The sequence below is a fragment of the Phacochoerus africanus genome, chromosome 10 (genome assembly GCF_016906955.1).
Source record: "Phacochoerus africanus isolate WHEZ1 chromosome 10, ROS_Pafr_v1, whole genome shotgun sequence".
Lineage (NCBI taxonomy): Eukaryota > Metazoa > Chordata > Mammalia > Artiodactyla > Suidae > Phacochoerus > Phacochoerus africanus.
The window spans coordinates 32061748-32076026 of NC_062553.1; the positions used below are offsets into that span (position 1 = coordinate 32061748).

General features: G+C 42.9%; 1 protein-coding gene across 14 annotated transcripts in view; it reads right to left on the minus strand.

Moving 5' to 3' along the window:
- APBB2 (amyloid beta precursor protein binding family B member 2) overlaps positions 1-14279 on the minus strand; it is a 387671-nt gene that overhangs the window by 204849 nt on the left and 168543 nt on the right. For all 14 annotated transcript variants that reach the window (XM_047799535.1, XM_047799534.1, XM_047799531.1 and 11 more), the window contains one exon: positions 7287-7355. In XM_047799535.1, coding sequence (XP_047655491.1) covers positions 7287-7305 — 19 coding nt within the window. In that variant the 5' untranslated portion in view covers positions 7306-7355. The remainder of the gene's footprint in view (positions 1-7286; positions 7356-14279) is intronic.

A 14279-nucleotide genomic window follows, 5' to 3' on the forward strand; every position in this document is an offset into this window, starting at 1 on the left:
CGAATTCTGTCAATGTTACCGGAGAATGTTTCTCCAAGAAACTGAGCTCCCCTTCTCACCTTTTCCACACCTGCTTTCAGGCTCTCCCCACTTTGAGTTTCCTTCTAAATCCCCCAAGCATAAGAGCGCTCCCCAGCTCCAGTCGACCTGACCCACGCTGCCCTGTGCAGTTCTAAAAACGAGCGGATGGTGTAGTTCTGTTGGAAAACAGCTACTGGCTCCCTCTCGCCCAAATTCAGCTCAGCAAACAAGGCACTTAAATGCTCCTGGGCCAGCCTCAATCCGCCCCCCTCCCATCACACCTCCGGGCACCGCACCTCCTCTCCCCACCACGGTCCCTACACGACAGCCCACAGAGAACCTCCCTGAGGATGTTCTGGGAACGCTTTGCCTCTGCACACGGAGCTTGCTTCCTTTGCCCAGGAAGGTCCTCGGCCCTCGTCTCCTCTACCCCTGCCCTACTTGCGAAGCCTTCAAAACCCAGCCCTAACATCATTCCTCCATCAGGCCTTCTCGGACTTGTGTACACCATCCTCTGGGCCGGGTGTGTGGCAGCACAGCAACCTAAGGGGACAGCAAGTGGTTTTGACACCATGGAGTCAGGTCTGGGGAATGGAGATGGAGGTTTTCTGTTTGCGTTTTTTCTTTTGGTCGCACCTGTGGCATGTGGAAGTTCCTGGGCCAGGGGATCAAACCCGTGCCACGGCAGCAACCCAACCAAGCCACTGCAGTGACAACGTCAGATCCTTAACCCACTGGGTCATGAGGGAACTCTGAGATTAGAGTCTTCTTTACTTTATGAGTCATCAAGGGAAGAGAAATTTGGCACCTAAATCTATACGTGTCTATCCGTGGTCTGGCTGATCTCTTTCACTCCGTCAACACAATGCTCCATTGTAAACAGGATCCCCTCCCTGGGCCCCGCCCCCAACCCATACACCCCACCGCCCCTCTACCCTGTGCCAGGACCACGGCACAGGGTAGAGGGGGGATATTCTGGTCTGCTGCTGAGCGCACTACCTGTGAGCTGGCATGGAAGGCAGCCTGAGTCTCTAAGATGGACCAACTAGCAAGACACATCAGCGCTTCTGTACTAATCCATGGCATCAATGGAGAAGCTGCTCTCCCCTATCTACACCACAAGTGCCTCGAGGGCAGTGACAGTTTTATTCACTTTTATGTCAGCTTTTTTTTTTTTTGGTCTTTTTCATCCTTTCTGGGGCCACACTCACGGCATATGGAGGTTCCCAGGCTAGAGGTCTAATCGGAGCTGTAGCTGCCAGCCTACACCAGAGCCACAGCAATGTGGGATCCGACCTGTGTCTGTGACCTACACCACAGCTCATGGCAACACTGGATCCTTAACCCACTGAGCAAGGCCAGGGATCGAACCCGCAAGCTCATGGTTCCTAGTCGGATTCGTTAACCACTGAGCCATGACGGGAACTCCTTATGCCAGTTTTATTGATATACAATGCACATACCCTAAAGTTCAGCTTTTTAAACTACAATTCAGGGATGCTTAGCATATGCATAGAGCTGTGCACCCATCACTATAACCTAACTGTGGAACATTTTTATCAGCCCCCAAAGAAATCCTGTACTCCTTCGAAGTCATTCTCTATTCTTCCCTCTCCCAAGGCCCTGGCAACTGATCTACCTTCTGTCTTTAGGAGCTCGTTCATTCTGGACATTTCATATAAACATTCGACATCTGGTCATCTGGGACGAGCTTCTGTCACTGAGCAGATCTTCAGGGCCGTCTATGTTGTTGTGTGCATCACGACTCCATTCCTGTCTATGATTTTATGTATATAACCTTTCGAGGAACTACTAGAATGGTCTACGAAGCACTGTACCATTTTACATTCCCACTATCAGTGTAAGAAGGTGCCGATGTCTCCACACTCTTTGTCAACACATATTACTGTCTCTTTTTGACAACAGCTACCCAAACAGGTGTGATTTCATTTTGATTTGCGTTGCCCTTTCATTTTTTTTATTCCCAGGATTTTCAGTTCCTTTTACAAAGCCTGGCATGTGAGAGCACTCGACAAATGCTTGGTTCATTAACCATTCACTCACTCATTAACAAAATATTTTCCAAGCATCGTCTACGTGCCAGTCGCTCTTCTCAAAGCCAGGAACACAACAGTGTACGAATGAGGAATGAGTAAGCCAACGCCAGCAACCTGAGGGTCTGTCTTCAGTTCAGAGGTGGCTCTGCTCCTGGATGTGTGGAAGGTGGACCCACGCCACCGCCATCCCCGCCACACCTGCTCATCCTGCTGTTTTGAGCATAACGTGCAACATCAATTCAAGAGGATCGACTCCTGCTCCAGAGCGAGGCATACACTCAGAGCTAAGAGTGTGACGAGCTCACATCACTACTGCCATCATTCACCTGCACGCACGACGGGCAAACTTCTATGAGGGCCTGGCGTGTATTTCCTCCTTTTCTGGTAAAGGCGTCACAATGTTTCTTCAGAATCAGCCTTTCTCCACACTCATTCATTCACTTGACAGATCTTTTTTTATGCACTCCTGAAAGACAGATCCAGTTCTAACTGCTGAAGATCCAGCAGTGAACAAAACTGACAGAATTCAAATACCTGTTCTCCCGGAGCTTCCGTTCCAGGGGTTCAGGCCCTGTGTTTAGGCAGAGATGACTCTACCCCTTATTCATGAGGTCCATGGCCCAGGCCCAGCCAATCAGAGTTAACCCCCGTGGCTATGCTGACTGGTTCAAGGAAAAGCATGCGACCAATCCGAACACTTTTGGGAGTTCCCGTTGTGGCGGAGTGGAAACAAATCCAACTAGGGTACATGAGGAAGTGGGTTTGAGCCCTGGCCTCGCTCAGTGGGTTGGGGATCTGGTGTTGCCGTGAGCTGTGGCATAGTCACAGTCACAGCTCGGATCCCACATTTCTGTGGCTGTGGTGTAGGCCAGCAGCTGTAGCTCTGATTCGACCCCTAGCTTGGGAACCTCCATGTGCCGAGGGTGAGGCCCTAAAAAGAAAAAAAAAAAAACAAACAAAACAAAACAAAAAAAAACCTAACACTTCTGCCAAAATGATCAGAAGAGAAGTGCTCTCTTTTCTCATGCACAGGAAGATATAAGCCTAGAGCTTTAAGGGGTCACCATGAACAGACTCCTGCACACGTGAGGCCTGACAAATGGGCAAGGAGAGCCAGAGACAGAGAGAGTGAGCACGCCCTAATGCCATGGCTGGAATCCCCGAAACGAGTCATACTGGAAACATGAGACACGGGGACTTCCAGGTTACGGAAGCCGACGGATTTTCAGCGACTAAAAGAGCTTTAGTTAATATAATGCACAGAGTATTTTTTATAAAGCCTAAACAAAATTAGGTAAGCCAGGGTCATTTTACTTTCAGGGCTAACACAGCTTTGCTCAAAGCCTGAGTCACAAAGGTCCCAGCACGGAGATGTAACCCCTTGACTCAGATGACATCCTAGAACAAATCTGTGCTGGAGCCTGCAGTTAAACTCGCCCTCCCCGCTTCTCTTCGCTGAGCCCTCGAGCCTCCTGTCAAAGAAAGTGTGTCAGTAATGACAGGAAACTCCTCTCTTCAATCACCTGCAGCTTGCCCTCTGCTCCCATGACACGCCCACAAAATTGGAAAGTGACAAATGGGCCCAGGGTTGACAAACAGGCCAGGGAATGCCCAGTGTCCGCCCCACTCTTAAATAAGACTCCCCGTTTTCTCCATTTTTATTTTTCTGCTACACAATTTTATTTCCACTGAGGCGTTAAAACAGCCAAACTTACCCTGACGAACGTTGCCTTTTGAACTAGACCTCAAAGTATTAAGGAAATAAAATAAACTCAGATTTTTTTTTTTCTTTCGGAAAGGAGAGGCAAAATAAGCTGGCTTCCTGAAACGATTCATGAAAGTAAACTCTCAGTGTGACAAAAATGATAAGAACCCCTCTATGAACAAAGGAGGTAAAGGTTATTAGGAGGCAGATAGGGTCCCTGGGTCAGACAGATCACAGGATTCGAACCTTAGAAGTTTTTAATCCAGGAGGACAACTTCACACAGCTGGCTCACAGGGCCACTTCCCCAGGCTCTAAGATAAAGGGGTGATTTCAACTTCTAGGTCTGACCCACCTAAGGGTTTCCTGTGCCCCCTTCAACTAAACTGCCCAAGGGCTTCCTCTGCTCAACATCCCAGGTGGATCTGAAAAAAGTCAAGCAAAATGCACAAAACACTTTTCTTGAAGACAGTCAGTCAATCAGGGTAGAGAGAAGGTTAAGTTATTAACCAAACTCCCAAGGGCTAAAGTAGGCAGAGGGTCTTAAGAAGGCATTAGGGATGAAGAGAGGGATTCAGGGAAGGCTCCCACAAAAGGGACAAGTGAGCTGGGTCTTGAAGATGGGAGGGTAGGAGCCCACCAGTGGTCAAGGAAGAGAAAGGCTTCGGGTGGGGAGACCTAGCATTCTAATATCACACCCGGCAGGTGTAGTCACCTGCGTATTACAGGCATAATAGCCCCAGGATATTATCTAAGCTCAATTTCTAAGCTGTTTTCATCATTTCATCTTCTTCTAAATGATGTCTTCTGAAGATGACTGTATTTTTTGAAATATAGTTTGAGAATTTTATGGCCAATTTTGATGAATATGGTCAGTGATCAAGTTGGTTTAGGCAGAAAAAAGGTAGATTAAAAGCAATGACATGGGCTGTCTTGAGTAACTGACAAGCTGGCCTCAGGTCAATTCCAAAAGGAAAAAATAAATAAATAAATAAAACAATGGCAGAATCCTTGAAACATTCAAGGGTAATTACTCGACAATGTCAGAGGCTGAAACCTACTAGGAAGGGACTCCTGTGTCAAATCCTGAAGGTTCAGCAAGAATTTTCCTGGTATATAAGGGTATCCATTCTCATCTGTTTGTTTTTTAAAACCCTCCCTGTAGTCACAGCTCCTGAGAACTGGAAAACAGGAGTGAAAGCAAATCATATCCCAGTTATTGATCCAGACTCTCCTTTCCCAGCTGCCACTGGGCTTTCAAGTGAAAATATGGCCGGAATAAAACTCCACTGAAATAAGAACACAGCTTTCCATGTGAAATGTGTCATATCCTACACCAATGCATGACAGTAACAGTTGCTATTAAAAACCATGCTAGATAATGGTTTCATAATCTATATAACTACCAATAAATAAAGCAATTTGGGTAACAAGAAAAATGAATAATTGGTATAATAAAATATAGTGACAATAAGAAATTTATAGAAGTTATATGATCAGCTCACCTCTATTAGATGTGAGATGTTTAGAGGAAAACATCACTGACACACATTTGCCAGATTTATTCCTATGATGTTTCCATACTGAGTCTATCTTCCAATGTAATAAAAGCCTTTAAATGCTAAAGAATTGCTAAAAAGTATTTATTCTCAACATTTAATATGTATATTTTAGAGGACATATGGATTTGACTTGATTTTGCAAAAATTAATGCACTTACAGATTTACAAAGAAAATCTACTCCTTGCCCCTAAAACGGGTTCTAAAAATCAAAAAGTTCCTAGTTTTCCTGTGTGACTTCAGCGTTGTCACATTGTTTCTGGCTGTTTTTAAGAAAACATATTTCCAAAAAAAAAAAAAAAAAGGAATTCCCGTCGTGGCGCAGTGGTTAACGAATCCGACTAGGAAACATGAGGTTTTGGGTTCAATCCCTGAGCTTGCTCAGTGGGTTAACGATCCGGCGTTGCCGTGAGCTGTGGTGTAGGTTGCAGACGCGGCTTGGATCCTGCGTTGCTGTGGCTCTGGCGCAGGCCAGTGGCCACAGCTCTGATTCGACCCCTAGCCTGGGAACCTCCATATGCCGAGGGAGCGGCCCAAGAAATAGCAAAAAGACAAAAAAAGAAAACATATTTCCTGTCAATCATCTACCTCTACTGAGCTTTGTGTTTATCTTATTATGTTTTATTTTAGTTCTCTGTGGAGAGGTAACACGCAGTGTTATCTAAAGGAGAAAAGGACCTGGACGTACTTCCCGAGTTTAATTTTAGAATTTAGGGGCATTAAGATCTATTTGTCCACAGTTTTAATCTACTTATTTAAAAACCCAGAATTTGCTGAGTGGTGTGTGTCCTAACAACTATGGAATCTAGCAAGATCCATCTGCCACTTGCAGTCCTATACTACGTTTAATTTTTTTTTTTTTTTTTGGTCGTTTCTGGGCCGCACCCATGGTATATGGAGGTTCCCAGGCTAAGGGTCGAATCGGAGCTGTAGCTGCCGGCCTACACAGCAACGCCGGATCCAAGCCGCGTCTGCAACCTACCCCACAGCTCATGGCAACACCGGATCCTTAACCCACCAAGTGAGGCCAGGGATCAAATCCACAACCTCATGTTTCCTAGTCAGATTCGCTAACCACTGAGCCATGACGGGAACTCCTATGTTTAATTTAAAATGTCACTGCAATTGCCTTTTTTTTTTTTTTTTTTTTTAAAGCCTGCACCTGCAGCATATGGAAGTTCCCAGGCTAGAGGTCAAACTGGAGTTGCAACTTCAGGCAACAGCTACAGCCAGAGCCACAGTCACACCAGATCCAAAACACATTTGCAACCTAGGGCAACACCAGATCCTTAACCCACTGAGCGAGGCCAGGGATTGAACCGGCATCCTCACAGATAGTCAACACACTAAGCCATGATGGGAACTCAACAACTGCTTTTTTCTTATTACTATGAAGCTAAGAATTAAATCCTAGACCATGTTGTATGTAGACATGCATCCATCAAGACACAAGGAAAAGGACATACAATAAAATTAAGGCTTGAAATTAATCAGCATTAGGTCCAGGGAGAATACTGAATTGGGAGCTCTATTCTAGAAAAACTTCACAATGGCTAAGATGCTGTTCATGGAGCCTCATCATCAAAACCTCCTTTGTTCATATTGAACAGTTCACAGGCTATAATGTGCAAGGCTAGTTGGCAAAATATGGCATAGTTTTAATTTTCTATTGGAGCCAAGTAAAATATTTTCACATTATGACATTAGTCATGCAATTAATACATGAATAGAGTTAAGTCCAATTAATTCTTCTGTATTATTTTAAAGTTCCACCTTTTTATTACATTAGTGAAGAACAAGGAAGAGCAAAACATGCCACTGCAGCAAATCCTAAGTTTTTAACATCAAAAAAATTATCAAGCACACACACATATATACATACATGTTAAAGTTTTAAGAGTCAACTATCATGCTGCACTGAAACATGTGAGAAAGTGTATCTGACCTGGAAGTACTTCTGACATGGATCGCTGGACGTCAGCAACGGCTCAGGAAACAGGTTATAATTTGAAATCTGAAGAGAGAACCATTTGAGAAATTAAAACTCTAAATAACAAAGCATAAAGAAAAAAAGCATGGCATTGAAAATTCTTCTAAATGCTGTTAAAAATATTAAACAAATTTTGGCAGATAAAGCCCAAAATCTGTGTTTACTTACAGTTGGTCAAACCACTTTTGACTCAAATACAAATTCCTGCTTAACCACATTTCCCACAAACATTTCCTGAGACTTTTTTTCCATGCCAAGTTTAAGTTATCTATCTATCTATCTCAAGTTTCCAATGCTTTTTCTCATTAACATACACTTCAGAAGCCAAAAAAGAAAAAAACTGGTAAATCTCGCCACATAAAATTTTAAACCTTCTGTTAAGGAAAAAAAAAAAAAAAAACGGCTATAACCACAACAAATACAAGAAACAAACTGAAAAAAATTCATTACAAACGAACTTATTTACAAAACAGAATCAGACTCTCAGGCATAGAAAACAAACTTGGAGTTCCCGTCGTAGCGCAGTGGTTAACGAATCCGACTAGGAACCGTGAGGTTAAGGGTTCAATCCCTGCCTTTGCTCAGTGGGTTAACGATCCGGCATTGCTGTGAGCTGTGGTGTAGGTCGCAGATGCGGCTCGGATCCCGCGTTGCTGTGGCTCTGGCGTAGGCTGGTGGCTTCAGCTCCGATTGGACCCCTAGCCTGGGAACCTCCATATGCTGCAGGAGTGGCCCAAGAAATAGCAAAAAGACCAAAAAAAAAAAAAGAAAGAAAACAAACTTATGGTTTCCAAAGGGAAAGGGAGGGGTTACAGGTAAATGAGGAATTTGGGATTAACAGATACACACTACTATATATAAAATAGATAAACAGGCACTCCCGCTGTGGTGTAACAGGATTGGCAGGCCTCCTGGGAGCCCCTGGGTTCAATGCCTGGCACTGTGGGTTAGGGATCCGGCATTGCCACAGCTGCGGCTTAGGTTGCAAATGTGGCTCCAATCCCTGGCCCAAGAGCTCCATATCCAGTGGGATGGCCAACAATGATCAAAAAAAAAAAAAAAAAAGAGATAAACAACATGGACCTACTGTACAGCAAAGAGAATTACATTCAATATCTTGTAATAACCTATAATGGAAAAGAATCTGAAAAACATTTGAGTAAAATGTTTTAAAGTATATACATATATACATGTGTGTATGCATACACACACATACATACTTGCATTTACATAGAAAATGTCTTAAAGGAATAATAAAGAACTAGATACACTGGTAAACTGCCAGTTTACCAAATTAGATACATAATAAGGAAAACTGAAAATAGACCTTGTTTTCAATGAGTTGCTATCAGGAATGTCACTTAGAATAATTATTAATCCACATGTACATACTTCATAATTGCATTTAAAGTACAAAAACAGGAAAAACAATACATCTGTGTCAAGATAGTGGTTTGTCCTGGAGGGCAACGAAGGGGAAGAAGCAAGAAAATAACCTCTGGGAGCTTGTGAGTGAAGGTCATACACTTTCTTCCTTCCTCCCTCCCTCCCCCCCTTCTTTCTTTCTTGCTTGTTTTTTAGGGCTGCACAAGCAGCAAATGGAAGTTCCCTAGGCTAGGGGTCAAATCGGAGCTGCAGCTACCTGCCTACACCACAGCCACAGCAATACCAGATCTGAGCCACATCTGCAACCTACACCACAGATCAAACCAACACCGTATCCTTAACCCACTGAGTGAGGCCAGGGATCGACCTGGCATCCTCATAGGTGCTAGTCGGGTTTATAATCCACTGTGCCACTCAGGAACTCCTGTAATATGCTTTCTTGATCTGGATGTAAAAAGTCATTAAGATGTGACCTTACTGATGGGTTCCCAGGAGAAAGGAGACAGATCCCCACCCCCTGCCCCGACGGCTGTTCAGCTTGTAGACGTGCTGCGGACATGGGTACAGCCTGGCACAAGATCACCATTTCCCAGAATATGGGCAGCAAGAAACAATGGCCTGCGGAAAACAACTGTCTGCATAGATTAACCACCTACAAGGACTACCTGCCCTCCGTAGGGGGACTTGACCCCCTACCCATCCCTTGACCTCCCCCTCCTCCTTCTTCACTGTTCCCGCCACAGGTTCCCGCCATGAAGTCCTGCTACAGATCCTTTATAAGCCTAGCACCTCCTCACCGTTGGGGCTGGTGCCATCCTGAGCTCAACCCTCCCACCTCTCTGATGCCTTAATAAATCTCTCTTGCTTTACCAACCTGGCCTTGCGTGTTCCTCCCTTGGCAAACTAACACTTAACATGCACATTTCTGTACGCTTACTATACACACGCGAAAAAAGAGTCAACTGTTAATGGTTTTCTAAAACATTATCCAAGTTGACAAACTTGGTATTTGCAAAGACTGAATTCTAATCTAACCTTTCCAAACTAGTAACCTTTAGTGGGCATTACTTTCAACTTTATGATTCAGAAAATGACCTGACAACCTGGCCCGCCATACATTTTTCAATTATATTTTCACATATTGAGGGTAGGGCTCATTACTCTGGTATAATTAAAAGGGTGGGTTTATTTTAAACTGTCCTGAAACAGCAAGAGATGCTTCCTTTATGCACCTTTGCTTCTGCCCTATATCTTTCTCAGCTCCTTAAAAGCATTCCACAATTCACTTTTCCTTATTTTTTAAGTTTCTGTTTCGGCACACTTTCGATTATAAGCAGAGAAAGATATGAGGTTATAGCTATTTCAAGAAAATGAATACCAATAATGTAGAAGGAAAGCTAAGAAAAGTCTTATTTACAGAAATATCTTAAAAAGGCTTCAACAGAAACTAAAATTTTGTGTATTTTTTAGTGTGCATAATCCTTAAAATACTTTTTTCCCAAAACAAAACAAACTCTAGCTCCTATAAATAAAGTTAAGAACTAGGCATTCTGGTATTCACTTCATATTTTAAATGGCCCTGTGCTATTACTATCTAACTAATATTTAATCCATACGTGCCATGAATGATGCTATGAGCAAAAAAACACTTTAGCAAACAAAAACACATTCTCCCCTCTCCTGGTACTTATAGACTAACTGGGGAGATGTATATTAATCACAAAATTACTCAATCAGCGTGCAAGTCCATAAGTTCTGGAGGAAAGGAACTCAGTTCTGTGAGAAAACAGACGGGACAGTCAGGAAACACTCCCTGAGAACGTGAAACTTACACTGCAGTTGGAGGACCAAATAGGATTTAGCTGGGGAAACAGGTATTAACCACCTACTATATGTAAGGCACTCCCCAGCCTGGGAATGAAGCACAAGTATGCAGAACTGTTTCTCCCTAGGCATCCACCTCCGTGATGAATAAATCTAATGTACTAAAAAGGTTCCCGAGGACTTTGTAACATGGATGAATTCTACATAAATAGTAACCTGAGAATATATCAAAGCACTCAAGTATAGTTTTAAGAATAATCTACAGCCTGCAGCCACCAGGAGCAGCATGGAACTAATAACACTTGGAAGGTGACTAAGGCAGGGAATTTTTAATTTTTTGTAACTTAACTATTCAGTTGACCCTTAACAGGTTTGAACTGAGCTGATGCACTTCACACAGATATTTTTCTTTTCTTTTCTTTGGTCTTTAGGGCCGCACCCTCTGCATCTGGAGGTGCCTGGGCTGGGGGTCGAATCAGAGCTACGCTGTTGGCCTACGCCACAGGCACGGCAATGTCAGATCCAAGCTGCATCTGCAACCTACACCACAGCTTACGGCAACATCCCATCCCAGACCCACTGAGCAAGGCCAGCGATCAAACCCACATTCTCATGGATTCTAGTCAGATTTGTTTCCGCTGCACCATGAAGGGAACTATTATCCACCCAGGTATTTTTCAATAGTAAATAGTGTAGTCGGACAGGATCCACGGTGGGATGCATCCTGGGATGTGGAGGAACTGACTAATCCCCCTATTAATCAAGGGCCCATTGTAATTAATTTAAGTATAATTAAATTAACTTAAATATAAGGAGTTCCCGTCATGGCTCAGGAGAAACCAATCTGACTAGCATTCGTGAGGACGAAGGTTTGATCCCTGGCCTTGCTCAGTGAGTTAGGGATCTGGCATTGCTGTGAGCTGTGGTGTAGGTGACAGATGCAGCGGGGATCCCACATTGCTGTGGCTGTGATGTAGGCTGGCAGCTATAGTTCTAATTCGACCCCTAGCCTGAGAACCTCCATATGCCGTGGGTGTGGCCCTGAAAAGACTATATATATATATATATATATATATATATATATATAAACTAATAACTTGACTCTTTGGAGGAAACACTTAAGTTTGGAACTTCTTAGGTAAATCTATTTTTTCAACTATAAATTTAACGAAATCTAAATACAGATGAAGTATTTCCAAAGAAAATTCTGCATCTGAGCACATACTGATTTCACAGCCTTTGCATGAAAAATATGTAAAATATCTAAATAATTCTTTTTCATTTTTTTCAATAATTTTAAATGTTAATTTTTGGAATATAATGAGTTAAATAAAACATTATTAAAATTCATTTCACACATTTCTTTAAATGTGGGTACTAGAAAATTTCAAATTATATATGTGGATTAAATTATATTTCTATTGGAGAACTACCGATCTAGGAATGCAGACGGATTCTGACGCTTTACCCTATTTAAAATATGATCTTCCTTTCCCAGCAAAAGCAAAGATAGGCAGAGATGCTCCCTCAGCTGTAAAGCCAGAGGAGGTTTACCAATATTTAAAGCAAGTGCCTTTATTTCCATATAAATTGCATACTGAGTTGCAAAGACACCCGAGATTCAGGGTAGACTACTACCACGAGCTCCACATTAAGATAGAGCTGTGATTTCAAAGCAAAAAATAAAACTAAGGGAGTTTCCATTGTGGCTCAGTGGTTAACGAATCTGACTAGGAACCATGAGGTTGCAGGTTCGATCCCTGGCCTTGCTCAGTGGTTAAGGATCCGGCATTGCCATGAGCTGCGGTGTAGGTCGCAGATGCGGCTAGGATCCCGTGTTGCTGTGGCGTAGGCCGGTGACTACAGCTCCGATTAGACCCCTAGCCTGGGAACCTCCACGTGCCGCAGGTGCAGCCCTAGAAAAGGCAAAAAGACAAAAAAAATAAAAAAATAAAAAATAAAAAATAAATAAAACTAAGTAAGTGGAATAATCTAGCAACAAGTTTCCTTTCCAGCAGCACCTTCATGTATTCCATCAATGAAAATCCGTGATGCTTCTGTGCCTTGAGACAATGCCACTGAAACTCCATAAATGTCCAACAGGATCACAGAGGGGCAGCCCAATCAGAAATCATGAAAGCACTAGGAACAAAGACCAGCAAGTCAATTCAATGCTTACTGGTATTTTGGTTCAGTGTAAGATGCTATGTACTTCCCGCCCCAACCCCACCAGACATATATAAATTCAAAATATATATATTAAATATCTATTAATTCAGTGTTTTATTTATTTACTTATTTTTGTTTTTTTAGGGCCTCATCCGAGGCATATGGAGGTTCCCAGGCTAGGGGTCTAATTGGAGCTGTAGTCGCTGGCCTACACCACGACCAGGGTAAATTGAGCCCCAAGCCGAGTCTGCAACCTACACCACAGCTCACAGCAATGCCAGATCCTTAACCCATTGAGCGTGGCCAGGGATTGAACTCGCATCCTCATGGTTCCTAGTCAGAGCCTAGTTTGTTAACCACTAAGCCACAACGGGAACTCCTTAATTTAGTGTTTTGTATACCAACAATCCAATCCTCGATGTCTTTACTTTTGTCAATGTCCCCAGACCAAGAATGTAGTCGCAAATTATCTCACTATAATCACGCTTTTTTGTGTTCCAAAAGGCCACAAAATGAATGCTCTTAATGAATGCCATTTTGGGGATACTGTGTTTGTAATTCACAATTAAAAGACTTTTCCCCTTCTTTGTGTTGTGTATTTTGCCTTTGTTCAATATATAATGTCACACTGTACCCAAGAGGTTTCAAGGAAACAGATGACACAACCAAATCAAATATTTTGAGGAGGATTTAATTAAGGGGCTATTTAAAAAAAAAAAAAAAAAGGTTAGCAAGGTAGGAAAACCGCAAGGGATAATGCAGAGCAAAGAGATAATGAAAGAGCAAGCTACCACCCCCAGGGGAAGGAAGCGAGATCTCTGTGCGGGGAGGGCACTGCCCAATCCCATCTTTTTTTTCTTTTTTTTTTTTTTTAAGGCCACACCCACGGCATATGGAGGTTCCCAGGCTAGGGGTCAAATCGGATCTACAGCTGCCAGCCACAGCCACAGCCACGGCAACGCTATATCCTTAACCCACTGAGTGGGGCCAGGGATCAAACCCACAACCTCATGGTTATTAGTCACATTCGTTTCTGCTGGGCCACAATGGGAACTTGCCATCACCACTTTAATGGAGGGTCACAGCCAGCTTTCAGCAGGCCCGTACAAAACTGGCATCGTCTCCTGGTCTCACTGTCTGATCGTTTGGCTACAAGAATGAGAAATTATTCCTTAGGAAGCTAAAGCTGGGCAGCACTCCTCTTTTTCCAAAAGAAATAAATGAAAAGTCTCAAGAGTTATCCATTTAGATCCAACTCAAGTATTGCATTCTTAATAAGATGTTCTTTGAATTACCTACTTGTTCAGTCACTATTAATCCCACCACTAAACTTTCTACATACTTCTATTATTACACTTAACACATGACATTAAATTTTTATTTTTATCTATTTTCCAAACAGGAGGTAAATACCTTGAAGAGAGGACCACCTTACTTATTTTATTTTCTTACTGAAGTGTAACTATCATAAAATTATTTTTTCAGGTGTACAACATAATGATAGGTTTGTATGTACTGCAAAATGATCACACTAAGTCCAGTTAATATCCACCACCATACGCAGTTACA